At 61.3% G+C, this 26,781-nt stretch overlaps 1 protein-coding gene across 16 annotated transcripts in view; it reads right to left on the reverse strand.

Moving 5' to 3' along the window:
• Positions 1 to 4,164: 4,164 nt before the first annotated feature.
• Fbrsl1 (fibrosin like 1) overlaps positions 4,165 to 26,781 on the reverse strand; it is a 61,751-nt gene continuing 39,134 nt past the window's right edge. For 2 of the 16 annotated variants that reach the window (XM_077796048.1, XM_077796057.1), the window contains 16 exons: positions 26,701 to 26,730; positions 15,745 to 15,790; positions 14,939 to 15,251; positions 14,621 to 14,841; positions 14,125 to 14,193; positions 13,732 to 13,955; positions 13,082 to 13,132; positions 12,860 to 12,955; positions 11,863 to 11,931; positions 11,713 to 11,742; positions 11,548 to 11,619; positions 10,518 to 10,650; positions 8,274 to 8,360; positions 8,017 to 8,100; positions 7,705 to 7,909; positions 4,165 to 6,219 (listed from right to left, as the gene is read on the reverse strand). In XM_077796048.1, coding sequence (XP_077652174.1) covers positions 5,388 to 6,219; positions 7,705 to 7,909; positions 8,017 to 8,100; positions 8,274 to 8,360; positions 10,518 to 10,650; positions 11,548 to 11,619; positions 11,713 to 11,742; positions 11,863 to 11,931; positions 12,860 to 12,955; positions 13,082 to 13,132; positions 13,732 to 13,955; positions 14,125 to 14,193; positions 14,621 to 14,841; positions 14,939 to 15,251; positions 15,745 to 15,790; positions 26,701 to 26,730 — 2,562 coding nt within the window. In that variant the 3' untranslated portion in view covers positions 4,165 to 5,387. Of the gene's footprint in view, positions 6,220 to 7,704; positions 7,910 to 8,016; positions 8,101 to 8,273; positions 8,361 to 10,517; positions 10,651 to 11,547; positions 11,620 to 11,712; positions 11,743 to 11,862; positions 11,932 to 12,859; positions 12,956 to 13,075; positions 13,133 to 13,731; positions 13,956 to 14,029; positions 14,194 to 14,620; positions 14,842 to 14,938; positions 15,252 to 15,744; positions 15,791 to 26,700; positions 26,731 to 26,781 lie in introns of all 16 variants that reach the window. The other 14 variants (XM_026409642.2, XM_077796049.1, XM_077796050.1 and 11 more) reach the window with 14 other exon arrangements.

Genomic DNA, 26,781 nt, shown 5'->3' on the forward strand with positions numbered 1-26,781 from the left:
ATAAAAATGCTGCAAACCCTGGGCTCGGGGCCTCTCAGCGTCACCAGTTGCTGTGTGTGCATGCTGAGGACCGAGCTAGCTCGAAATAAACACCTCTTTGCTGCTTACATCGATCTTGGGTCTCTGGTGGTCTTTGGGGGTCCCAAATTCGAGCATAACAGGCGCAGGTACTGTCAGGAAGATGGGGAGGCTGTGCTGCTGAGTGGCTCAGAAGGAGAGGCACTCTGGAGGGTCAGGAGGGGCTCAGCCAGAGGACAGCACTCCTGCAGGGGCTTGGGCCTCCACGAGGGGGAGAGGAAGGGCCTTGGGCAGCTCCGTCTGCCGTGGGGAAGTTGGAAACCTGCAGCTCCCAAGCCAGTTGGGCGGAGCTGCTGGGCTCAGCCTGGGGTATAGGCCAGACAGGTGGGGTGCAGGCCGGCCAGGTGGGGTGCAGGCTGGCCAGGTGGGGTGCAGGGGAGGGTGCAGATGCTGTGCTGGCTGGGACACAAGAAGGCTAGCCTGGGGGCCTGTGACTGAGGGTTTTCCCTGAAGCATGAATGACAAAGCCCATAGCCAAACCCCAGGAACCTCCAAAGGAGACTCCCAAGGAGTAGGGTTTCAAAAGACCATAGGGAGGAAGGGAGCCAGGGACAGAATCAGAGCCAGATGGACAGAACAAAAACTCAAGGGTTTTATTCCTATTTTTTGCAAAGAAATAACAAATAATGATTGATGGAGAGGAAATATCAGCATCAGGGATATGAATGGTGACAAAGTCACAGGTGAGGGAACAAAGCTCAGGAAGGCTGTTTCAGTGCTCAGGCCACTCCCAGCAAGTTCTAAACCGTCCAGGCTGTCCTCAAAGCCTGTGGACATGCCAGAGCCCAGTGGCCTCTTAGAATCAGAGGGAGCTGACGGCGGGCCTGGGCACACCCTGGGCAGGGGCCTACAAAACCCTGGCACCAGAGGACAGCAGCTGCCAGGTTCCTGTGAGGCTGACCCCTTGGGTGCAGCCACATCAGGAGGCTGAGTCTTGTGGGACATGTGCATGCAGCACAGGGGCCGCCTTCAGGTCCCACATGGGCTCAGGAGGTGAGTGGGGGTTGCTTGTTCAAGGGGCCCCCTAGAGCGCTTGACCCCTGAACCACTGTCCCCAGCTCTTTTTTTTATATCTTTTTTTTTTAAATTTTAACATTTATTTTTTAGTTTTCGGCGGACACAACATCTTTGTTTGTATGTGGTGCTGAGGATCGAACCCTTGTCGCTACCGCTTGAGCCACATCCCCAGCCCTCTTTTTTTTTTTTTTTTTTTTTTTAAAGAGAGAGTGAAAGAGGAGAGAGAGAGAGAGAATTTTTAATATTTATTTATTTTTTTTAGTTCTCGGCGGACACAACATCTTTGTTGGTATGTGGTGCTGAGGATCGAACCTGGGCAGCACGCATGCCAGGCGAGCGCGCTACCGCTTGAGCCACATCCCCAGCCCCTTTTTTATATCTTATTTAGAGACAGGGTCTCGCCTAGTTACTTGGGGCCTTGCTGAGTTGCTGAGGCTGGCTTTGAACTTGGCATCCTCCTGCCGCAGCCTCCTGGGCTGCTGGTGTCACAGGCGTGGCCACTGTGCCCAGATTCAAGAATATTTGAACTAGGAGTGCCTTCAGGGAGACTCAGTGGACACAGCTTGCAGGAGCAGATGTGAGTAACCCATGAAAACTCCCGGGAGAGGATGCAAAGGTGACTGGGGAGAGAACACCTGCTGTGCCTCTGGGGACGCTGTGGGCCAGGGGGGACTTGGTGGTGCTGAGGACTGCAGAGCATCCAACATTTGGGCTCTGTGCCCATGAGGGGTGCGGAGAGATGGCCACCCTTCCTGGAAGACAAGGAGTCACCTAAACCCCAGAAGTGGCAGTGGGAGCAGGAAGTGGGACCACGCCTGGGCAGCTGCACCTGGCTGAGATGATGGCTGGGGACTTGGGGTGGCCATGCCTGGATGACTACCCTGGGCTGAGGCCCAAGTCAGTTCTACAATCCGAGAGGCAGAGTGGCTGCCCCCCCAACAATCCCCTCCTCCCTGAAAACAAGCACACTGGGGAGAAGTCCCACCAGGTGGCAGCACCCCTCAGGGTGGTGAGGAGGGGAGCCTACCTAGGGAGGTGAGGAGTGGGGAGGAACCCCACCTAGGGGGATGGGGGGAGGAAGCCCATGTGTGGGGGACTGGGGGAGAGGAAGCCTACCTAGGGGGACTGGGGCGGGGAGGGGAGGAAGGAGGAGGAAGCCCACCAGGAGAGACTGAGGGGGAGGAGGAAGCCCACTTGGGGGGACAGAGATATGGGGGAGAATGCCCACCTCTGGGAAGCTGAAACAGGCAGCCACTCTGCCCTCTACCCATTATGCACCTTGCCCTCCACCTGGGCTGCCCTGAGCAGAATGTGGACAGGCAGCAGAGCCAGCACTAGAGGTCCCCAAAGAGACAGAACCTTTCAGGACAGGAGCTGCCTGTGGTCTGCTAGCAGCAGTGGACTTGCCTTGGGTCTCCTCTGGAGGTGGGTGGTGAGCACCCTCACCAGGAGGGGCCTGCCCAGCTGTGCAGGACACTGGCTCCCAGCAAGCAAGCGCCCACACTAGCCCCCGGGATCACAGCCTCAGGGCCTGGGTGCAGCTCAGGTGGGGCCTGGCCTCTGAAAGCTGCAGTTCTCAGGAGGGAGGGTCCCTTCCCAGTCCTGCTCCTTCCCAGCTGGGTCCATAGCCCGTCAGTGAAACGGGGCAGCTCAGGCCCAGGAGTCACAGCACAGGCGTGCTGCAGGGATCTCTCCCACCACCCACTGCTGCACACAGGTGATACCAGGTGGCACAGGCCTCAGCAAATGGCCATTTCTGTCGGGAACTCTCGCTCTCTCTCCTGCCCACGTGGCCCTGTGCTGGAGGCTCCCCTTTCCCACGCTGCCCTGTCCATCCCAGCCCCTCACCTGAGACCTGCCTGCTGCTGACTGCCAGGCTGGTGGCCAGACCTCACCTGGTGTGGCCAGAGGCAGGCAGAGGGCTGCAGAGCCAGGGCTGCAGAGGGCCCAGCCAGGCCTTGGCCTCACCCAACAGCTTCCAGTCCAGATCTGTTTCCCAGTTCCAACCAGGACAGGCCTGATGCTCAGTTCTTAGGGAGGTGACCCTGCCCTTCAGCTCCATAGGGCTGTGGCCACATCAGGCTCTTGGCTGCCTGACCCTCACATTGGCTCCCCAAGGCCAGGCCTTACCCTGGACCTCACCCATCGTGGACTGTGCCTTCAATATCCTATTCCAGACAGTGAGGTCCTGCCCACTGTTGTGTGGATGCAGCCCTCTCCCGACCTCTGGGGACCTGGTCTGGGGCCGAGGTTCCTGCTCCCCCCAGGGCTCCATGCAGCTGTGTCCTTCGGCTCTTAACTCTGGTATTTGGCTCCTGGGCTCCCAGGGGGCCTTGGTCAATGGGTGGCCCTTGGAGTGGGGTCTGAGGTTCTGCAGGTTACAGCAGGACCCTGGGGCAGCTGCAACGAGTGCCACAGTCCACCACTGCAGAAAATGGGTGGGGGGCTGTCTCTGAAGACTGGGTGGTCAGCAGTGAGACCAGGAGGGCAGGTGAGGCCCAGTGGTTCTGTGCACAGGGCCTGAGGAACTCGAGTGGTTGCTGGCCTAGGCACCACTCGGGGGTCAAAGGTGGCGGCTCCTGCCACCATCCCGAGGCTTGCTGTGTCCATGAGCTGTCATTTCCCTGGCAAGTCCCCCCAGGGAGATGTCAGGGAGGGCTGAGGCCAGGCCTGACACAGGTGGGCGTGCCCAGGGGCCCAGCATCAGGCAGGAGCTGGCTCCCTGGGGAGACCTGCTCTGGGGTAGAGGCCACCAACCCTTGAAGTGCTGTTTACTCAGTGGGGGTCACCTGCTCCCTGGTGTGGGACAGGGACACATGTTCCAAGGGGGTCACCACTGCCTGCATAAAGACGGGCACTCAGAGACCTAAAAACCTTGCAGAATGTTCTGGAAATGACTCAGTGGCTGAGGCTGGGATGGCCAGGGTCCCCGTGACCACATCCAGCCCCACAGGGCTCACAGGGGACAGAGGCCTGTGCATGCTGCCTATGGAGGGATACCCTCCTGCCTCAACCACACAAGACACCGCACCATGTTCCATCCACAATCAAGGCTGTATTTATCTTCGTTCTTGATATGGAAACAGAATGCTTAAAACAACTGCAGTCCACAATAGAAATGGCAGGCTGAAAATAAGAACAGCACAGAACAGGCCTGGAAGCCCAGGAGACAGGAGCAGGTGTAGGGAGCTGGCCACAGCAGATGCACACAGCAGGAGGAGAGCAAACCCAAACCCAAGCAGGGCAACATTGGGACAGGCTCTGGCTGACCTGATGGCTCCATGGGGGAGAGAAAGAATTCTGGTTACCTTTTTCTCGTAACCAATCTTTAGGCTCTTGCACTTCTAAAATCCTACTTATTGGCTCTGATTCTGAGGATCCACAGGTATGTTCCTTGAGGCCAGCCAATCCTAAAGCCCACATGAGCCAGAGCAGAAGGTGCCTAGGAGTGTCACCTGCCCAACGGCCACTACCTGGAGGCCCAACTGTGACCAAAGGCAGCCTCCCAGTGAGCTGCAGGGGCTGGAGGAAGTCGGCAGGAACCTCTTCCCCAGAGCCTGGGGTTGGGCCTTAGAGTGCTTGCATAGTTAGTTGAAGGGTGATGGCTGCAGGTAGACTTCCAAGAGTGTTTGCTACTGACAGCGAGTGAGTTTTGTGACCATGTTAAATCACCAGAGGGGCTTCTGGAAGCTTTATAAAGACTACCGAGGTTAAGAATTTAATAATGTCTTGTATTTATATTAAGACTATTTAAATTTGTTTATTTTAAAAAAAAAACAAAAAAGAATCCTCTTCACACTTCTGCATAAAAGAATAAGGAGAAAAAAAACCCAAAGTTTTGTACATTATTATTAATTCTTATTTTAATATATATCTGTAACTTCGGTTCCAAGTACCAAGGGGATGGGGTGGCCAGGGCCGGCCTGAGCGGGAGCCTCACAGTGTGCTGGACAAAAAGACCGCGTTCTCTCCATAAATAAGACAAAGAAACCCTGGGGCTGGAAAGGGATCTGAGGCCAGTAAATCACAAATCCCAACTAAAAATTCTTTTTTGGTTCTTTTAAATGTCTGAGAGCACAAAATTAAGAAAAATACAAAACCATTAAAAACGCTTCTCACCTGTGGGGGGAAAGATACAAAGGTGGATTTTCCCAGGGGCCTAATCTCGACTGGAAAACCGTCCCCTGCGCTCCAGGGCTCGCGCTGCGGGGACGCGGAGGGGCTGTGCTTGCGCGGGGTTCGCGCCAGGAGCGTTCGGGACAGCGCGCACCGGCTGGAGAGCAGCCCCAGGGCTACCGCGCCTCCACCTCTTGCGGGTTGCGCGGTGGGGAGTAGTCGCGTGCCTCGCTCGGGCCCAGCGCCAGCGGCGTAGTCCTGGGGCGCGCGGGGACCCCGGCTGCGGCCACCAGCGGGGGCGGCGCGCCGAGCGCGGCGGCGGGAGGGGTGCGCGCTAGCAGCGCGCCGTGCAGCGCGGCGGGCCCGAGGCGCGCGTAGTGCAGTGCGCCCAGCAGCGCGGCGCCGTCGGGGCCTGGTGCCCGTGCACGCTCCAGGTCCTCGCGGCGCGCTTCCCGAAGGCGCTCGGGGCTGTAGTCGTGCGGCTCGCGGTCGCGATAGGGGTGCTCGGCCGGCTCCGGGGGCGCGGGGCCCGCGCGGCGTGGCAGCTCCAGGCCGCGGTAGGCCTCGCGCAGAGGCTCCCATGAGAAGCCCGGTGTGCCCAGGCGCTCCCGGCCCGGGCCCGGCTGCGTGGACGCGGGGTGCAGGCCGCTGCTCGCGGGCTCTGGCGCTTCATCCTCCCTGCGCTCCTCCTTGACCTTCACGTCGCTCTGTGGCCGCTCGGGCGGCTCCGGTGGCCTGCCCGGCTCTCGGCCCAGCAGGCAGGCCAGGCGCAGACTGTCGCCCAGGGCCGCCTTGCTGTAGGGCGACGGCGGGCGCGCGACCAGCGTGGCGCCATCCTCCTTGGCAGGCGAGTGGCTCTCCTTGACCCGGGGCTCTGCCTCGCGCTCTGCCGGGGCCCCGGTGTGGCCCAGCTCGCCCTGGCCGCGCAGCAGGAGGCTGCTGATGGGATGGCCCACGGGAGCTGCAGGGGAGGCGCGGCTCAGCAGGCGTGTCTTCTCCAGAAGGTCTCTGGGGGCAACAGGGCAGACCCGTCACTAACAGGTGGCCCTAGACAGCTTTTGGCTGAGTTGCCTTCTAGCACAGTGGAGTCTGTCTGGGAAGGACCTTCAGTACCCTGGGTCCAACACCATACTTTCCCCGCCCCAGGCCAAGCTCACAGTTCTTGCCCACTGTGGCCATCACCCCAGCCCAAGGAAATGAGATGCTGGCTGGCCAGCCCTGAAGTGTGGCTTCCTTTTGGGCAAAATCCACCTGTGCTTTCAGCCTCTGCCATGGAAGATGGCTCTGGACAATTAGCCCAGCAGCTGCCCACGAACCCCCCCCCCCCAACTAGCCTGCCAACTAGCCTGCGTCAGGGAGCAGAGGCCATGGCTTCCGCCTTGGTAGGGGCTCCTGAGTTCATTCACCCTTGTCCCCCAAGACACACCTGTGCATACTAGGGGACCACAGGGCTGCCACACTGGCTAGTTCTGCTCAAAGTCATGCAGCAAAGGATCCCTGCCCCTCACAGGGGGCAGAGCAGAGCCACCAGGGCAGGCATGACTACAGGGCCACCAAGGAGAGCTGTGTGGATAGCCTGGCCTGTGAGGCTCCTGTGGCATGCCTGTGACTCCAGGGTCCCCTTCCCCACCTCCACTGAACCCTCAGAGGTGACACTGGGGCTGTAGCCTGTGTGCAGGCCCTGGGTCACCCCACATTCTCGTGACCACTGTGATGTGCAACCCCTACCTCCTGTGCTGACCCTGATGGCTGCCCTCTCCCATGTATGTGCTCATGATCAATGCCACCCTGACCCCAGAAACAGTCTGCAGCAGTAGGCAATGGCCCCCAAGTCCAGCAGGACCTCAGGGCCTTCCTGCTCCTGGGCCTTCCTCTTGACCTCTCTCTCTCCAAAGAGATGCTCCAAATCCAGATTCTGGGACGATGGCATGGGGCAGTGCTTATGGAGGGCCCTGCCAAGGCTCGCTCGGCCACAGGACAGTGATGGGCCGGTGATGCTGGGAGCTTCACCCTAGTACCCATGTCTGCTGGGCACCCATGGACACATGATTATAGAGGGTAGACAAGGCCACAGGTGGGAAGCAATACGCGCCCAACCACCTCTGTAGCCCGACCTCCCCAAATTCAATGCCGATACACAGACCAGGGACCACATGCCACCATGAGCCTGCGGCCAGCCCTGTGAGCCGGAAGCTAGAAGCAGAGCCAGGCAGGGACCCAGGTCCTCATGCATTCAGGCAAGGGCTCTGCCTCCAGGCACCACCACAGAGTCTCCTGGCTGCATCTCTGCCCGGCTGCTCTTCCCTGGCCAGCTGCTGGCCCTCCTGTCCATAGGGTGGGGTGGGGCTGCCTGGAATGTGGCTGTCGGGACCCTTAGGTTACCCTTCACTGCACTCCCAGACTTCCTCAGGCAGGTTGGGTCTGTGTTCGACACTGAGCTGTGCAGAGGGGGCAGGTGGGTGGGAGGGAGGAGGGCCTGGGCCTGTCACTCACCGCTCCCGCTCCTCCCGGCCCTGGTCTGGCTCTCGGTCGTGGCTGGTCAGGGCTGCGCTGTGCTCTGCCTCCTGGGGCTTGGGCCATGGGGGCGGTGTGGGGAAGGAGGGGGGCGTCCGGTGCAGCCGGCTCCAAGCCTCGTGGGGGCTGGGCAGGCCGTGTAGCGTGGAGCCCTCCTTGGGGGCAAAGATGCTGCCCCCTGGAGCTGGGGTGGGAGGTAGGGGCAGAGGCAGGAAGGTGAGCCAGGCAGACCCCCTCCTCTCCCCTTCCATGCTGACCCAGGACCCCAGCCCCTGCCCAGGGGTCACTCACTCAGTGCGTGGCTGCCCAGGCCTCCGAAGGCATGGCTGCCCAGGCTCCCCAGGCCCCCGAAGGTGCTGGATCTGCTGAAAGGGCCTGTGGGCAGTGGGAGCTCAGGGTCTGCAGGGCTGGGTGGGGCTCCCTGACCCCTGGCCCAAGGAAGGCAACTCCAGAAGCTTCCAGCAACAGGGCCACTTCCCACCCACTCAGCCCCAGCCCTGAGGTCTGCAGAGCAGCTGGGAGGACTGTACAGGCCCCAGGGCACCCACCTGCAAGGTGACCAGCAGGCAGGAAGCTGTGATGAGCTGAGGGTCCGCAGAGGCTGGAGGCGGGGTGGGCGGCACCTGGGTGAAGGGCTGCGGTTGACAGAAGCCCAGAGAGCACACCTGGAGGTCCTGTCCGCAGCGTGGCTCATGGCTGGGACACCCCAACTTCCCCTGAGAACCCCCAACCTCCCATTCACTCCTCTTCATCCCACTGTGGAATAGGATGTGTCTGGAGTAAGAGTGAAATTCAGGACTCTCCCAGATCTGGCCACAGGGAGGCCACCTTGGGTAAGGGAGGCTGGCTACAGTGGACTCCAGAGGGAAGAGGGCCAAGGGAAGTGAGTTCTCAGCCATGTGACTAAAAGTGATCCTAGCTATTTCAGGGATTGGGTCTTGGGTGTACTGAACACAGTATCCCCATCTGTGGACTTCTGAGACACAGGGCCCAGCCCACAAGAGTCCCTCTGGGTGCACTAGCACCCAACAACCAACCCTGTGGGCCCAAGAACCGAATGTGTGGGGGATGGGTCTGAGGTGCTGCTGAGCAGGACCCAGTGCTGGGGAGGCCAGGGCCTGCAAGTGGGGCATGTCCTTTATCTTGAAGGTGAAGCCTCCCACCCCGGGCCACAGGGGTCAGGGCACAGAGCTTCTGGTCTACACTGACTCCCAATAGGAAAGACAGTTCCACCCTCTTGACCAGAGACCAAAAAGCTAGGACCCAGCATCTGAAGCAGGACTGGCAGGTCAGAGCAGGACTCATGGTGTGAAGCAGGAAAAGCAAGACAAAACAGGACCTGGAGGGTCAAAGCAGGCAGTGGGGAGTGGAGCAGAAACGGGCCCCTAGAATGCACATGCCAGCATGAAGGTGAAGACCAGCCTTCTAAGATCCCAATTCAAGTTCGTGAAAGGACAGCAATAGAGCACACACTAGAGGGACAGGCTTTTAAAATACTGAGGGACAGACAGACTCTGCCAGGCCGGCGGTGGGGAACCAGAGGTGTGGGCCCAGGCAATCCTGGGAGCCACTGGGCCACCAGCTCCCTACTGGAAAAGCTCTAGTTATCAAACTAAGTCCAGAAGCAGCAGAGAACTTCAAGGGCCACAGAGCCAGCAGCAGAAAGGAACCTGCAGCTGAAAACCCTGGGCAGGGGCTGGGCCCAGGGAACCCTGCACTGAGTCCCCGGCTCCTCTCCAGAGCAGGAGAGAGGACTTGTGGCTGAACTGAGGGCCGGCCGCAGGACACCAGGCACAGCCAGCAGCGAGAGGCACTGCCCAGCGAGTGAGGCACTGTCAACAGAGGGGCCTCCACATTGCCAAGGTGAGGAGCTGCACCCCAAGGGTGGTGGACGGCAGGGTGTGGACCAAGAGAGATGCAGGCCTCAGAATCAACATGCACTTCTATTTTCTAGCAAAAGCCCATAAAAAAAAATGCAATTTTACAAATGCCAATCACACATTAAGACGCAGAGCATTCAGGAACGATTCTGATATGCCCTGTTTGTGGGCGGGAGGTGCTTCCTGAGTTGGCCTGTATGCTTAGCAGTACTTGGTGGAGACTAGCGGGAGGATTTAACTTAACACAGAAGAGCAAAAAGAGGGGACACCCGCGAGTCAGAGACCCAGACCCACTGGAGGTGGGGAGTACAGGGTAGGCCCAGTGCAGAGGTAGGGGCCAGCTACAGCACACAGCTGCAGACTGGGGCCACATCTTGGGGCTCCAAGGAGGTGACAGGCTTTGGGGACGTGTGTGTGTGTGTGCATGCACGTGTGTACACACACAGGTTGGAGGTACTGTTCTCAGGGAGTCAGGGGTGCAAGGCTGGCTGGAGCGGGCCTCTGGGACTCACAAAGGTCTAGAGAGGCCCCTCTGTACCCACAAGATGAAACTACGACCTTGCCTCATTTGCTGAGGTCTCTGCTGCACACTCCTCTCCCAGGCCGAGAACTGGTGCACATCCAGCCACCCTGTTGGTCCTGGGGACCCTGAGGCTGCTGCATCTCAGGGGAAGCAAGGCCAGGGTGGGCCCTGGGAGCAGCATCCTGAGAACCCTTCTTGGGCTGCTGGGCCAAGAGGAGACAGGGCAGTGGGAAAAGGAGACCCCAGAAGGAGAGGCCACAGGCCCAGCACAGGACCCAGGGCTGAGGCCCCGACACGCAGATGAGGACCCAAGGCTGGGACGGGATGCCGAGAGCTGAGTGCCCTTCTTCCTGGCATAGAACAGCGGGCTCGGTGGCCCTCAGTCTTACCTGTGCTGGAGAAGAGAGGGCGGGCCAGGTCCTGTGGGTAGTGGAACCCCGAGAACACACCTGGGGCAGGGGGCCTGCTAGACAGGTCCAGCTTTGTGCCCACTTCCAGCTTGTGGGGGTCCAGCTGCATCTGCTGAGAAGACGAGGCATGAAGGTCTGCTGTGGACCCAGCTGCCCACAGGGACCTCGGGGGGGGGGGGGGGCAGAGCCACACCCCACACGTGCTAGCAGCCCAGACACATGCCCCGTGCCACGTTGCCAAGGGGAGGCCACCCTTCACAGGGGGCCCAGAGCCTGGGAGTGGCCATTGTGCCTGCAGGTCCCAACCTGGACACACTGCTTCGGGGGATGCGCTGCCTGCACTGTGGCAAATAAACTCAGGTGGAAAAGCACAGTCATAGGCCTCAGTTACTCCAGTGAGCTTGAGTTTCCAGTGATGGAATTTAGTTAAGTTTCAAAAGCTGAATTTATTAAAATGTAACAAAACCCAGACACACTCATGGGTGCTGGCCACTCCCAGCTTGAGGGCCAGGCAGGTGGGAGGGCCCATGGCCTTCTGACCTCAGCTGATGTCGCCAAGAGGAACCAAGCCCCGGGTGCCCAGGGCGCCACCAGGTGTTACTCAGATGGCTGTGGCCAGCTCGACCTTGCCACTGGCTCTCAGTGGGGACCCCCCTGCCTAGGCCTCCCCAGCATCCCTCCTTCTCAGTCCTCTGGGTGTACCCAAGCACCTGCACCCTGAGACGTGGCGTCTGCTCTAGTCCCTTCTCTGCCTTCTCCCTCAGTGTGTTTATGATGCCATGATTCTTAAGGAGTGTGCGTGGCAGAGTCCTGTGTCACAGGGCTTGTTCTGACAGCAAGGTACAGGGACACAGGGCCCATTTGGCATCCTGGAAGGACCCTCTCCTGCCCTGACCAGACACCTGCACGCACAGGACCCAGGGCTGACTCCCAGTCCTGCCTGGCTCCTCCCAGGCACCCCCACCCCCGCTGCTGGCCAAGCACCCCTTCCCCGGCCCGCCCACCTCACCTTTGCCTTCTGCTGGTGGACATGGATCTGCCAGGCGATCTGCACGTGCACAGCGCACCACCGCCCCGGCTTCTGCGCGGAAAGGCCAGGCGTGCTCAGGGCTGCCCTCTTCCCAGCCACAGGCCACGGGTCACGCGGCCAGGTCCTCCCCAAACACACACTTACCCTGACCGCTGTCCGGTACGGGTCAGACACCTGCAGTGGACAGAACAGAGGAAGGGTCACATGTGGGTCCTGCAGGGTGCGTTAGGGAGGGGACAGCCCTAAGCTGATGCTGCCAGGTCATACGGGGTGGGGGTGACTTCTGACACCTACCCCAGGGGCCTTCTGCAGGAGCGTGTGGACAGCACTGGCCCGGCCTGTTACCTCAATTGGGTTTGAAGTCTGGTGGTGAAGAGAGAACATGTCATCATGGCTGAGGAAGTCAAGATAACGAACCTCCGAACTTCCGGGTCCTGGGCTGGCCTATGCCCGGACCACTGCCAGCCAGGGGCAGCCTGGCTTCCCTCAGTCCAGGGAGTTCCACAAAGGTGGGAAGGGGGTCTTGACACCAATGGCTGGAGAGAGTGGGCCACCCCCAACTGGCAGAGCCACTTGTGTAGGGGCCATGACCACACTTAGGAAGGGACACAGAGGGCCCAGTCCCTACCCTGGAGCTGCAGGGGGCTGCCCTGTGGTCACAGTGGGCCGAACAGGGACAGCAGAGGCCCATCCTGCCCAACACCTGGCTCTTCATCTGCCCACCTAGGTAACACTGCCCACTCCGGAGCCCTCCTGTGTGAGACCAGCCCCTCCAGGTGTGGGCAGCTTGAGTACTACAAGGGAGGCTACAGGGGCCTTTGAAGTCAGGGTCTGCTGGAACCTGGGAGGACTCGGGGCCTGTCGCAGGATTTGTCCCAGGTTTCAGGGCCACATCTGTATTCCCCTCCCCGGCAGTCAAGAAACAGGTAGACAGCAGGATGCCTGCATGCTGTGGAAGGCTCACAAGGCTGCCCTGTCCGGAGCTGAGGTGGCTCACAAGCTGGAGGAGGGGAAGGCCCTGTGCTGGCCGCTGTCCACACTGGGGACCTCTGAAGCCCACTTGGGAGAGTGAGTACCCAACATAGTCCCCTCTGTAGCTACCACCCCCTCCTGGGAACATTTCCAGTCCAGAGGCCTCCAGATCCCTAGAGCAGCTGCACAGACCTCAGACAAGCCAGCTTGGAAGACGTTCTCAGGTCAGTGGCCAGACTGTAACATGGACAAGAGGTACTCCCAGCCCCTCCTCCCCACCACCTGTGTGCCCACACCACCTGTCATGCACAGCCAGTACCTTGGGCTGAAAAGCACCCTGCAAGGACCCAAAGGGGCCAGGGTGTGTGAGCAGGGTGGGCAGTCCTGGGACAGCAGGAGGGAAGGGTGGAAAGAGCTGCAAGAGAAAGTGCTGGGTCACAGACCCTCTGGAGGAGGACCGCAGTGCCCCGTCCTCTCCCTTCTCAGGAAGATGTGTACCCTAGGCTTGCCCCAGGAACGGGCTACAGAGGGAGACACTCACGTTGGAATGTCGGAAGTAGGGGCTGTCCAGCTTGGGTGAAAACTTGTCAAACTGCGGGAAAGGAAGTGGAGATGAGGCCTCCTGAACTGGCCTGATGCCCTCTATGGGCCCATCACCCGCCCACCCTGGCCAGTGGGCAGCTGCTCCAGGGTCCCTGAGATCAGCCCCTAGCACTGAACTCAGCTGGGGCTGGCAGACAAGGGCAGCCTCCCACTCTCAAGTTCCCTGCTACCTGGGCAGTCTGTGCCGCTGGGTGGAGGAGAGGGCGTGAAGCCCTGAGGGGGGGCAGGGGAGCTGGGGGACACACCCCTGCCACAGACAGAGAAAGCGGCCCCACTCAGCTTTGGCTCAGGAGAGGAGCCTGGGCTCTGAGGAACACCAGGGCCCAGATCTGGCACCTGCTGCCAAGGGCCGAGCACCCAGCTAGAGTGCAGAGGCTGAGGGCCTGTCGCACACGTGTGGACACAGGCGCCTAAGGCTGGGACAAGACACAGAAATGGGCAGAAGGGCTGGGGGGGCGAGCGGGACGGGGTGGAGGGGGCAGGGAGTGGCCACAGCCCACCCTCGGCCGTGTGCACGTGTGGAGCGTGCGTCTGCGTGTGCCTGCCGTGTGCCCCCCGCCCCCCCCCCGCAGCACGCGGCCTACGCACCGGCAGGGGTGCAGCGGGCGGCACGAGCGGCGTCGGGGGCAGCCCCGGGAAGGGGGCGAATGTGTGTTGGTGCTGGTGTGTGTGCTGGTGTGTGTGTTGGTGTGTGTGCTGGTGCTGATGGAACTCGGCCCGCAGCAGAGCCCCCGGGCCCAGGGAGGCGCCCGGCCGCTCAGCACTCTGCACCAGAAACCGCGTGTTCAGCTCTTGCCTGAGCAGCTCGCGATCTACAAGAGAAAAAGAGAGAAGACAGAGAGGCACGTCGGCCGCGGGCTCCCGGCGGGGCGAGGCGGATAGTCACCTGGCACTCCCGGTTTTGGCAGGCCAAGCCGTGGCGGCCGCTCGCTAGGTGCGGGCCCCAGGGTGGAGGTAAGAGAGGAGCCTGTGACCAAGTACCAATCAGAATCCCCGAATGAGGCTGGCAATACATGATTGGCTGGTTGAATGAGATCAACAGGCTGGCATCTAGAGGCAAGAGAGAAGTCGGTGAGCCCGCACCCTCGCGTCCCTCCCTTGCAGGACGCCAGCCTGCCCCACCCAGCTGGCTGATTCAGTTCCAGCGAGCCTCTGGAGTCCCATCCCAGGGAGCAGGGGCAGGGGCTGTCATTGCAGGACCCCCAGCCTCGGGTCCTGTCACCACGATGTGGCACTGAGGGGTGGGGAGGGACGGAAACCCTGAAGGTCACCCCACCAGAGGCGTCCAGGGTCCAGATGGAGTAGGTCGATGTGGGAGGCCAAAGTGCAGGACCCAGGGCTGTCCGCGTATGGGACACAACCCGGGACTTGAAGCTTGGGACAAGGACAGCCTGCCGGGTCAGAGGGGCACCCTTTCCCCCACCTCTCAGGCCTCTGGGGAGTGCCTGTGGCAGAGTGATCCCTTTCGGCCACCTACCGGCAGGGTGTCCTGGGATGACCAGGCTGCTGGCGGGCAGCGCCGGGGGCGGGGGCAGTGTCGGGGGTGTGGCGAACATGGCCGCCGCGTGGTGCTGGTGCTGCGCCTGGGACCGGAGCGCCAGGTGTGAGGTAGAGAGGTGGGGGCCGGGCCCGTGCGGCGACAGCGACACGTGCTTTGCCAGACCCAGAGGGGCGCCACTGCCCGTACTGCTGCTCCTGCTGGGGACATGGGGCTCAGTGCCACCTGCAGCCCCTGCCTACTGCCACATCCACCCCTGCCCCTCAACCACAGACCCCACCCGGAGGCCCCGCCCACCTGAGGCTGTGCAGGTGCAGCCCGTTGGGCCCGGCCTGGCAGGGGCCTGGGCCCGTGAAGGTGCTCAGCGATGGAGGCACGTGCGTTGTTAGCGGGTCCCGCTGCTGCGGGGGTGCGGGCAGCGGCTGTGGAGCGTGGCGGGGCGCCGGGGTTTCCTTCTTCACCAGGGGGCTGGCACGGGTGCTGCACTCAAGCCCAGAGGGCGCGGCAGCCGGCAGGAAGGTCTCAGTGCTGAGCTCACGGCTGCGCTCCAAGCCCGACACCTTGGGCACTGCCCCAGCCTTATTCTCCGACTTCTCGCTGTGTGCGGGGTCTGTGTGGGAGAGGGCAGGTATGGTCCTGTGGCTGGCCCCACCTGCCCGAAAGCTGAAAGACCAGGTCCACTAATGCTCTTGGCAGCCACCAGGGGGTCCTGCGGCCACCTGCTGTTTCCAATGGGGAATCAGGCACAGGTGGGTCCTGTACTTTTACCCAAGACCACACAGCCAGGTCCTGCTGGGTGCTGCCTCTGCTTCAGCCCCTCCCAGGAGGCCTCCCTTGGTTCCGAGCCTGAGCAGCCTTGCCCCCACAGTAGCCCAAAGGGGAGGCAATCAGGCCCCATCTTCCAGATAGGGCCCAGTCACCTTAGGGCTTGGTCTACCCCATGCCTGTCCTCACTGGCTGGTTACCATCCTCTTTCTGATCTCTCCAGAGATCAGGGAAAACAAGTAGCCCCACAGCCAACTGCTCCCCTTAGCCCTCCCAGGTCCTGCACAGCTCTCTGAACCCCAGGGCCTGAGGCAGGGGCCAGCGGAGGACAGACTCACCTTTCCCAGCTGCTGGTGAAAACAGCTTCTCGGAGCCCACAGAGGCCTGAGGAGAGAGCAGAAAGCTGGCCTGGGGGTGGAGGGGACAGGAGCCTGGCCCCCGCTCCCAAGGCTGGGCACCCACACCCAGGGTCTGTACAGGTTTCTGGCCTGTCTGGGTGCTGTGGCCTGGTGTAGGTGCCCTCCGTGCACCCCCATGCTTGAGGGCGAATGGCTGTCCTGCATGTGTTCACACTGGCGGCCTAGGGGCAGGTACCCGGGGCCTGCAGACCTGTGCCTGGCTCTGCTGGGCAGAGGAAGGTGAAGCCCTCATCACCTCCTACCCTGGCTTAGTGAGCTGGGTGGGTGTGAGAGCCACCTGTTGGTTGGGAGGGACACAGCCCTTCTCCATGTTGGGGCTGGCGGAGTTCAGCCACAGTGAGGCGGCTAAGTGTCCAGGCACGTGACTTCTGAGCAGGCTGAACCCCATGGGCTACCTGACCCTCTGTCAGTCCTAGAGAGTGTGGCCCTCAGTGGCCTGATGGGGGCAGGGGAAGGGAGAACGTGGCTTTGAAGGGCTCTATATGGGTTTCCCAGACGAGTTTGAGAGAAGCTTGGGCAGGTCCTTTTTCCCAGCCTTTGGTCTTTTTCACCTTCATTGAGTCATTGACTGAATATGCCCCTTGAAGCCTAGACGAACCCCAGGCCCTGATGAGATCTCAGGGCTGGAAGAGGGGGTCCCACGCAAGCCTCTATGCATAGAGCTCACTGTCCTCTTGCTGCTGCATCCAAGGGCACATGGGCAGGTGCCATCAGAACCAGCAGCAGCATGTGAGATGCCAGATCTTTTGGTGCCTTGACCTCGGACTTCAAAACTGAGCAACAGATGTATTCATAAGACCCCAGCTGGTCTGACTGGATTAAGACCCAGACACAACCCAGGTGCACCCCCCCATGGCTACTGTACATTTGCAGAGTGGACACCCATCACTGGCCACCAGCCCATAGAGACCTGGCTTTCATCCCTGCCCTACCCTGGGTTCTCCCTGTACCTTCCTGCTCTGAACCTGCACACAAGTGCTGTCCCATGGTGGGCCCGCCCATGTGGTGTGCTTCCTACAAAGATCTTGGGGGCACTGCTGTATGGAGGGGACAATCAGGGAACACTGTGCAGTGCTTACAGACAGATGTGCTGCGGTCATGCCGACACATGTGCACTGTACACACGTGGGCATGCAGGATACTCTACAGGTATGTGCTTATGTGTCCATCTACGAGCAAGTGTACACACAGGTTACATGTGGCTCGTGTGTGTGTGTGTGATAGGGGTGTGAACTAAGTGTGCATGTTCACAAGTCCACCCTGCCAGCAAAACCTGAGGAAGGACCTGGAGGACCATGCCGCTGGAGTCCTGGACATGAGTGACCACCCCAGGGTCCTGAGACTCCAGAAGTGCCTCCCTGAAGGAGAAGGGTCCACAGAGTGGGCAAGGAAGGCTCTGCAGGGGGGAGGCAATAGGTCCAGCATCTGAACCCCACAGCTGCCACCACCAGCCTCAGGCCAGGCCCACAGCCTGCAGATGCTCTCAGAAGGACAAGAACGAGATACAGATGAGGTGCCAGGTGTGTGCTGCACAGGGAACATGGAGCAAGCCAGCACAGGGGCTGGGCCTGCCCCCAGGGCCTCCCAGGCTACCACGCTCCCTGAGCCTGTGGCTTCCTAGACCACCAGCACAGCAGGAACCCCCATGTGGCCACAGGGGATGTTATTACCCCCACCTGGTCTCTGCTCCTGTCCCCATAACGACCAACTGGGCTGGTTTCAGCACTGTGGAGTTCTTCACATTGGCCAAGTGTCTCTAAAACCAGTTCAGAACAAGTTGTACCCAACTGAGGACATTCCAGAGCCGCCCCCTCTCTGTGTGCCCCAACTCTACCCTGAGGTTCCTGCACCCAGGGCTGCTGTGGTCCTCACCTAATCCTCCTGGTGTCTTGAAGCCTTGCTCCACCCTAGGCCCTTCCTGGACCATTGGCGGGGCTTACCCTTTCTGTGTCCTCTTTACTGTGGGCCTGCCTGTCAGATGCCCCATCTGAGCCTGGGCCTCAGCCTGGGAGGGCTAGAGCCCTCCCTGCCAGCCCCTGCCAGACCAGTCAGCACAACAGCAGCTGCCCTTCCCCAGGGAGGCTGCAGGAGGTCCTGTTTGTGTGGCCACACTGACAGGCTGGGCTGCTGGGCATGGTGCCAGCTGCACAAGGCTTGATGGCCCAGCTCACCCACGCTGCCACAGGGCTCTTCTCAAAAGCCATGGCAGCAGATGAAAAGAGGAGCCAGGGCCCAGGTGGCAGTCGCTGCCTGTGGGCCAGCAAGGAGGGCAAGGGTACTGAGGCCTCCCAGGCCTCCTCACACAGGCAAGCCAGTGTGACCTGCCATCCACAGCCAACCTGGAAGGCAGCCTCGGAAGTTCAGGGATCACCAACAAGAAGTGGGGGCTGTGGGAGACGTCAGATATCTAGGCACCACATGGCTTTGCTCTCCCCTCCTCCTGCAGACTGCTGAAGGAAAGGTGTCACCTGAATGCCTGTGGCACTTAAACCAAACACTGGGGTTTCAACTCCCTAGGCCGGAAAGCTGGGTTCCCAGGCCATGAGATGGTGCCCCAAGTTCCAGGACAGCTGGGGAGCAGGGGAAGAATTAGGAGGGAGCTCGCTTTTCCCCACGGAGCAGCATCCCCGAAAAGGCTGGCAGGCAGGCAAGCAGGTCCACCCAGACCTGGGCCCAACACTGCCACAGCCAGTCCGCCTCAGCAGGCAAGTGTGCTCAGGGAAGTAGAGGGCGGGCAGCCAGGGAGGCTCTGCAGGACCCTAGCATGGACCAGCTTCCACAGGCCTGAGAGGGCCTAGATGCCTGGCCAGACATAGTCCTACCAATCCAGGAAAGCTCTGAACTGACCGAGAAGCCCCCAGGTCCCAGGATCTCCTGGGGGGCCGGCACAGGTTCCAGCTGGCTTCCTAGAGCCAACAGAGACACATCTTTCTGGGGCTGACCCCCACTTCCCTCCCTCATCACTTTCCCTTAAATCAGGACTTCAGAGCTGGCTGGCTGGCTGGCTGGCGGGACCAAGGAGGGTGGGGGACCCGTGCAGGGCCACCGAACAGCTCTAACAACTTTCTGGGCATTTTCTACAGGGGTGAGACCCAGGCACACCATCCAGCTCCAATCCTGGCGCTGACCCGTGTGCGGGCAGAAGGAGTCGCTCTGGGCCAATACCACGGGCTGCAGGCTCTGGGTCCTGTGGGGCGTGGCGGCCAGGGTGGGCCCCACTAACCCCTTCAAGGTGCAGAACACCGGGCTCCGGAGAGGTCCGCGCGCTTTGTCTGAGAGGCCTCGCAGTGGCCGGCCGCGCCCCGCCCCAGACAAAGAGCTCAGCTGGGGCAGGTGAGCAAGGGCCGGTCCTGAGGCCGCCTCAGGCCGGGCGCAGACAAAGGCGCGCGCCCCCAGGGGCCGGGCCCGCCCCCGTGCCCCTCGTGGGCCGCTCTCCGCCGCCACGCGCGACCCGGGCGCCAGACTGACCTCGCGGAGCACAGGTCCGGCCGCCGAGCGCCGTCAGCCTGGGCCGTCGAGGCGGCCGCTCTCCGCCCCGCTCAGCCGCAGCCCGGACCCGGTGCGCGCGGGGCACGCATGTCTGCCGCGCCGACGGGCCAGGGGCGCGGGGGCGCGGGGGCGAGAGGCTACGGCCCGGAGCCGTCGGGGGCGGCGTGGCTGGCGGCGGGCGCGCTGCGGGCGGCGGACGCGGCGGCGGCGAACGCGGGCGGGGGGCGGGGCGCGGGCAGGCCCGACTAATCCAGCCCCGAGGCGCGGATCTGCGGCGTCCTGGCCACCTAGGGACCTCAGGTCCCCAGTTCGGGCGCAGAGCGCCAGGGGGCCCGACTCTGTATCCTCTCCGCGACAAGTTATGCGTATCTGCCACTCGGCTTACGGAGGGCAAACTGAGTCGGGGAGGAGCTGGGCTTGAAGGGCCAACAGAACCCCGGAGTCCATGTCCTCAGGGACCTGCAGCCAGCCTGACTGCCGGGCCTGGGTTACTCCCACCAAGCAGGCTCCACGGAGTTGCTGCCGCTGCAGAGGGCTGCACAGCGCGCCCACCTGGCCACTCGGAGCTGCCTGTGGAGACTTCACAAGATGGCCACAAAGAGATTCGAATGCGGATCCAACCACGGGCCCCAGGTGAAGGCCAAGTGTGAGTGCCACACAGACCCAGGCCCGCAGCGGGACCTCCCATGCCAGTGTCCGCACATGCCAAAACCAGAATGCATGAAATTCCCATCTGCACAGCGCTAGGAAGAACATCAGGGGAGGGAAGTGCGGGGGACGTGCTGGACAGAGTGGACAGGGCCCTTGGGAGTCTAGCTCAGGCTCAGGACTTGAGATCAAGGAGACGGGGGTCAGTCTTCTATTTCTGAGCATCCATTCAACAGAAGGTGGGAGCCAGGTACAGAACCCTGTGCAGGTTGGGCTAGCATTTCCCTTTCAATAGGTGGCTGGACAGGACATGCACCCCCCCCCCCCCCACACACACACAATCTCCAAGGGCACAGAAGAGATTGCCAACAACGAAGACCTCTGGGTGGGGATTTTAAGCCCTTTTCTTCTGCTTGAGTTATTGCCTAAATGCACATTCTCTCCTTACCAAACAATAAAACAAAACCACTCCCAAAGTCCTGCTGTCTCCTGCCATAAAAATCAACCTGTGCCTAAGCAGAGATAGAAGCCTGAGAGCCCCCAGCCCTGTGACCCTGACAGCCATCCCACACACAGACAAGTAAACAGCCTGCACCTGGCTGCAGAGCCCAGGGCTCAGCCAGGACAAGCCCCTCCCTGGAACTCAGGGAGAGCTGCAGGAGCTTGGGCCTCCAGGGGGCTGTGAGGAGCCCAGTGGTGAGGCCTGCAGGTGAGGGAACGGTAGGCTCACACACCCCAGCTGGTTTTGTCTTTCCTGGCTATCCTTTGGGCCCAGTTCAGGGACTGCACTCTGTACTAACTGAGCAGCTGCCTCTCTGGGTCCCTTGAAGACCTATGCCTCCTACAGGTGAGGCCAGGACACAGAAGACTGGCACCAGCAGCCCAGGTGTGGCTCCCTGGATGGGGCAGGGGACTACAGCCTTTGCAGCAATTTGGGCTCCAGGAACAGTGGGTTGGGAAAGCAGGGAGAGAAACTGAGCAGATGCTGCTGGAGCCTGGGGAGCAGGGTCACACAGCTAAGACTCTAGGACAAGCCCGGCCTGCTTGTCCAGGGTCGAGGTCCCAACACAGCTGGCTCCTTGGGGTCTCACCCATCCACACAACCACCATGGGAAAATAGAGTGTCTGGCCACAGTCGTGATGTCCACTTCCCAGCATCACCTCTGAGGTCACCTGGGCACTGAGCTCTGGAAGTGGCACTGCCAGGGAAGCGCGGGGCATGGAGTCAGCTCTGAGAACCTATGGCCTGCCTTTAATTTTGTCTAGAAAGGAAAGTAGCTGTGATATGAGGGGTTTGATGAGGTTGGAAATCAGAAGGAAATGGAGTTAAGATAGCCAGCGAGAGGGCCATGGAGAACACTAGTTGTCCACCACAGATGGTGACCACAGGGCCAGACAGTACACACAAACCCTACCCCTAAGTTAACAATAGAGGCCCTGGGACTGTCCGGGGCACCCCAGCCTCCATGTAGCCTGACAGTGCCTGGGTGCCCTGGGAACTCAGCATGGTTCTGGGAGCACAGAGCAGGCCAGCCTGTTCCCCGGGCCGCTGCTGTTCTGCAGGAGACAGGCCACCAGCAAGGAGAGGCAGGGGCTGGATGTGAAGACCTGTGAAGGTAGCCATGTGAGTTGAGAGGTGCGTACAACCTCTGCACACTAGAAGAGGCAGGGGCCTCAGTGGCCTGCCTTCCCCCTGCCCACCACACTGCCTGCATGGCTACAGCCATGCTAGGAATGTGGTTCTGCCCAGGCCTCTGTGGGGAGGGCGGCAGCCTCCAGACCCCTAGGGCAGAACTATGCTTGATGGTGACTGTGGAGAGGAGCAAGGCCTTGACTGACACCTGGGAGCTTGCTAACGAGCTGACCACACCGCTGGATGCACCCAACATCCCTGGCTGCAGCTTCTCTCCTTAGGACTGGAAAATGCAAGATCTGTGCAAAACGGCAGATGGGAGCAGTGCCCCTGGACAGGCCATGCAGGTCTTGGAGGGGTGAGAGGGCCCAGTGGAGTCGGAGCTCAGGGCCAGGAAGCTGTGGGCCACCAGGGCTGCCCGGCCTTCTGCACAAGTGGACATGATGATGAAGACAAGTTGCCTGTTGGTTCCCATCCATGCCCACTCTGAACTTCAGAACAAGAACAAGGCCTCATATGGAAACAGGGTCTTTGAATGTGGTCAAGGGAAGGAGGCCACTCCTCCAGGGACAGGTGTCCTGGCAAGAGAAGGGACAGACATAGGGAGGAGCCATGGAAGCGCAGAGATACGGCCAGGCGGTCACAAGCCCAGGGATGCCTGAGCTACCAGGAGCTGGAACACACAGGGAGGCTGCTCTGGGCTTGCAGAAGGACCTGGCCTTGAAGCACCCGACATGTGAGAGAATGAACTGCCCATGGGCACATCACTCAGCCTGGAGCACTGTTAATGGCAGCCACGGGGTACTGATGAGCATCCACTCTGCCTCATTGGAAGATGCTCTTGTCCAAAATAAGGCACTGCTGCATGTCTACACCACTGCAGGATGGTCAGGGTGTGAGACTGGATGAGCACGTGAGCCTCCTGCCTCACAGCTGCCCCGAGGGGGAGCCATCTTACTTCCTTGTTTCAGGCAAAGAAACAGGCTCAAAAAGTCTCTGGCAGTGCAAGGTCACCTTCAGGACACAGTCAACCTGAGAGGGCTGAGAACAGTCAGAGTCCACAGCTAGGGCTGTCCTTGGCCTCAGGGAAGGTGACTGTGGACCAAGGACGTTCAGCTGCAGGTTGCCACCATGGAGACCGGTCAGACGGCAGTGGTAGGCATGCTGGGGCCTGCCTGTGACAAGGCCTCTGTTTCACTCCAGCTGCTGGGATGGTCCAGCCTCTGCTGCTGCCTGGCACCAGGGGAACCGGCAGGGGCTCTAGAGGGAGCATATGTTCCACTCAGCTTCTGGGGGAGCCAGGCCTGCTCCTCTGGAGAGGTGAGACGGGCCAGCACACCTGTGCCATGGACAGCCACCACCAGACCTGTCCCCTCCCACAGCTGTGAAGAGCCAGCAGGTAGGATGTTGCCTGTGGAGCCCCCAGGGTGCCAAAGCAGCAGGACTGAGCCTGGACTTCGGGACTTCCAGCCTACCCCAAGTTTTCTTTGCCATGATGTGTGACAAGGGGGCTCTTAGGATGTACCAGAAGCTCCTGTCAGACAGCATATGTCAGACCAGAGCTGTCACATCAGAGGACAGAGGCTGGACTCAGTGGGTGGCACTGTGCTTGGGTCCAGCAGCCAGACGGGCGTGTGTCGCCCAGGGCCAGCCTTGGGCCCCTTGTCTATGTCCGAAGCTTCTGCCTGACTCCCAGCAAAGCTGGCCTGGATGTTCACCTCCACCCCGCAGCCTGAAGACCCCCATCTGAGGCTCGCTCAGGGCCCAGCAGGCCTGCAAGCCTCCACTGGGATCCAGTGTCTCCACTCAGGAGGACTCTAGGGCCAGAGGGAGGCAGGGTCTGCAGGGGCCATGGCCCAAAGCACCCTCTAGAAGGGAGCAGATGACAAATACCAGGTGACAAGTGGCTGTCTGGGAGGGACCCGGGGCCACAGGGCTCGGCTTTCCAAGGAGCACATGGCCAGGTCTGGGAGGCCTGGCTGCCTCTCAGCTGAGGCTGCAGGGTGGGCAGCGGCCACCTGGACAGAGCTCTTGCTGCTCTGCCTCTCCTCTTGTCCAAATTCAGGTCTGACCTGGGTGTCTGCAGCCCCAGAGCCTAGTGGCCGGGGTCAGGTGGGGCCTGCACCAAGTGCGTGTGCCCCACCTGGGCACATAGCCCTAGGCCTGCTCTTCTTCACCAAGGGCCGTGTGCCCAGGCCCCTCCAGGACACCCTTGCTCCACAACTGCTCAAAGCGGGCCCTGGGCCCATCCTGGGGATGTGCTGTTGCTCCCAGCTGGTCCCTCATGTGCCAGGGCCTCCCTCACACCCACCAAGAAGATAGGCCCAGAGAGGAGCCCAGTTAGGCACAGCTCCTGCTGGGGTCCAGGGTCAGAGTGAGGCCGCCCGCACACCAGCCTTTCACAGGCCACATTCACCTCCTGTGGTGCCTTCCACCTGCCCCGGCCACAGGCACCACTGAAGCTGGGGACCTGCAGGCCCACTCCACTGTCATGCCCCACCTCTGCTGCTGCCCACAGAGACCCACCAGAGCGTCCCTGCTCTCCCCTTGGGAGCCCTTCAAGACCTGTTGGTCCCAGCCTGTAGCCACGGCTGGGGCACTGAGCACATGGCCTAGTGGCTGTCCACTGAAAGCCTTGGATGTCGCCAGAGGTGTGGGGCTGTGGCTTCAGGGCAGCCAGGAGGAGTACTGCCATCTTGCCAGGAGCTCTCAGCAGCCGACAGCCACACTGAACCCCTCGGGCTGCCTAGTGAGCCCCACATAATTTCATGCCTGTAGTTTTCCAACAAGAAAGCAGCCAGACAACCACCGCAGTCTCTCAGAACCATCTTCCTGCCATTTTCCTGAGCTGCTGACAGTATCCCCAGCGCTAGAGCCATCATACACAGAGTCGGGTGGCATGGGGCAGGGCCAGAGGGGCCCTGAAGGCTGTGCAGGGAGGGGTGCTGGTGGCATGGTGGGGAAGGAGATGACAGGTCTCCTGTGTGCCTGTCTGTCCTTCTGCCAGGAGGGATGTCTGTGTCGTGACCCATGGCAGAGCCCCAGGCAGTTCCCAGGGATGGGGGCTGGCAGAAGCTTGTGCCCAGACTGAGGTCAGACCCTGGTAGCTTAGGGAGAGAGGGTGCCCACTGAGGAAAGTGGCCAGGAGAGCTGCAGCCATCCACCCCAGTTGCCCTGTCCAAGTAGGCGTCTAGTTCTGCCAGGCGTCTGCTCCTGCAGGTAGGGCTTCCTGGAACCCAGAGGGCATCTGCAGGGGCAGCAGCAGGCCAAGCCTCTGTGGCCACACTGCCTCCTGCCCAAGACCCATCTGTTTCTGGGCCACCATGTACCTAGGGACATAAACAGCCATGCCAGTCCTGTGAGAAGCATGAGGGCCTCCACTGGCCTGCAAGTCTGGGTGGCTCAGGTGTCCTTTCTGTACACCCAGACCTGTCCTGCTTCCACCAAGGGCCTATCTCAGGAAGGCAGGAACTCACCACCTTGGAGTTGTCCTCCCTTGACTTGTCCCTTCTAGCAGGGGAAGGTACTCTGCACAGCTGTTCCCAGCGGGGAGGACATTCCTTCCACCTGGAACTCAGAGCTGGGCAGATGCAAATCCAGCCCAGACTTGCCCATGGTGGCCTCAAGCTCAGGGACCAGCACCCAAGGAACAGGCACCCTTGCTGTGGAGACAGCTGTGAGTTCTGGGTCAGCAGGTGTCCCTGCATGTTCAGGAGGACCCAGGTGGTGGCTCCTGAACAAGGCCCGGAGCTTGCCCAGACCATCCCTGCTGTCCCACCTGCAGGTCAGCTCTGCAGATGCTCAGGCCCGGCATCTGTCCTGGGAGGACACGGCACCTCCCAATACCCCCTGGAGCTCAGGAAGGGCAGCTGGGTGAGCAGGAAGACCTTGCCTTCCCCAGGGGCTCTCCAGCACACCAGCAGATGTGCCCACCCTCTAGGCGCTGAAGGCCTCGGATGTCGCCAGAGGTGTGGGGCTGTGCCTCCCGGCCCACTGCAGTCCTGGCTCTCTGGGTTGGGGGGACACCGAGCCGGGAGGGGAGCTGCTCCTCCACCCTCTAGGCCTCTCCTCCTCTGCCAGGTTCTCCTACCACCACAGCAGCTGCCCCGGAGCCAGGGCTGGCGGGCCTCATTTGTAGGCACTCCCAGAGTCACCTGCGTGGGTGGCTGGGGTGCAGTGTGGAGCCAGGGTGACTCTGCCCTCCGTCTCCAGGACCTGGCTTGAGGTCCAGCCCAATACACAGGACGCTGCCAGCCCCTCTGGTCAGAGGCCTCCCTGAAAACCAGGAGTGGGTGCTCCCTGCAGGGCTACAGGAAAGCTCAGATTCGCTGGGGGAGGAGCCGCATGCCACCGTGTGGCCCTGGGTGTGCCTCAGGCCACACAGTGGGGTCCTGGCAGGCTGGGCTGAGATGGAGAGCAGGGTGGCACTCTGTTTCTCCTGGAGGGCAGGAGGGGCAGCCGCCAGCGCCTCCTGCAGACCCTGTTTTAAATATGGGTGCTGAGAGATGTTCTGGCCCTGCGCTCGAACTGATGTCACCAGTGGGACCAGAACAGTGGCCACATTGGGAGGCGGAGCCCAAGAGCTGTGGTGGCGGGAGGGAGCCGTGCATGAGGCCAGTGCTCCAGGGCTCCTCTCGGGTGCTGACCCCAGACCACGTGCCCAACAGCAGGACCTCAGCATGGCGAGGAGGGCTGGCCTGTATGGGGGGTGCTGCAGTGTGGGCAGCACAGAGACCTGGAACCTGTCAGTGCAGCACGCAGCCATTGCCCCGGGGACTGCCTGGCCCCTGGCTTTCCACGACAGCCTGTGGCCTGGACCTGGACTGGCCCAAACACACCTGGCCCAGGCTGCCCTTGGTGAGCTCCACAGGGCACCTGGTGCAGACAGGTCTGCGGGCATCCACTGGGGCCTGTACTCTGCGGAGCCTGGGCAGCCACCCAGGGCAGAGTTCCCATCTGGCTGGGTGGGGCTGGTGCCCCACCAGGGAGGTCACACTGCCCTGTGCTACCCTCCAGCAGGGACAGCCCTGAGTGCCGAGCCTCTCACCCAGGCTGGGGGTGGTGGTGGGCAGGGGTGGGCAGGAGGGGGTTGGGGGGAGGCTTACCTTGTCGTCCATGCCACTCTCGCTATCACACTGTAGAGACAGAGAGAGAGAGAGAGAGGTGGGTCAGGACCTTCTTGCCCC

Source organism: Urocitellus parryii, chromosome 3, assembly GCF_045843805.1.
Source record: "Urocitellus parryii isolate mUroPar1 chromosome 3, mUroPar1.hap1, whole genome shotgun sequence".
In the NCBI taxonomy this organism is placed as follows: Eukaryota; Metazoa; Chordata; class Mammalia; order Rodentia; family Sciuridae; genus Urocitellus; species Urocitellus parryii.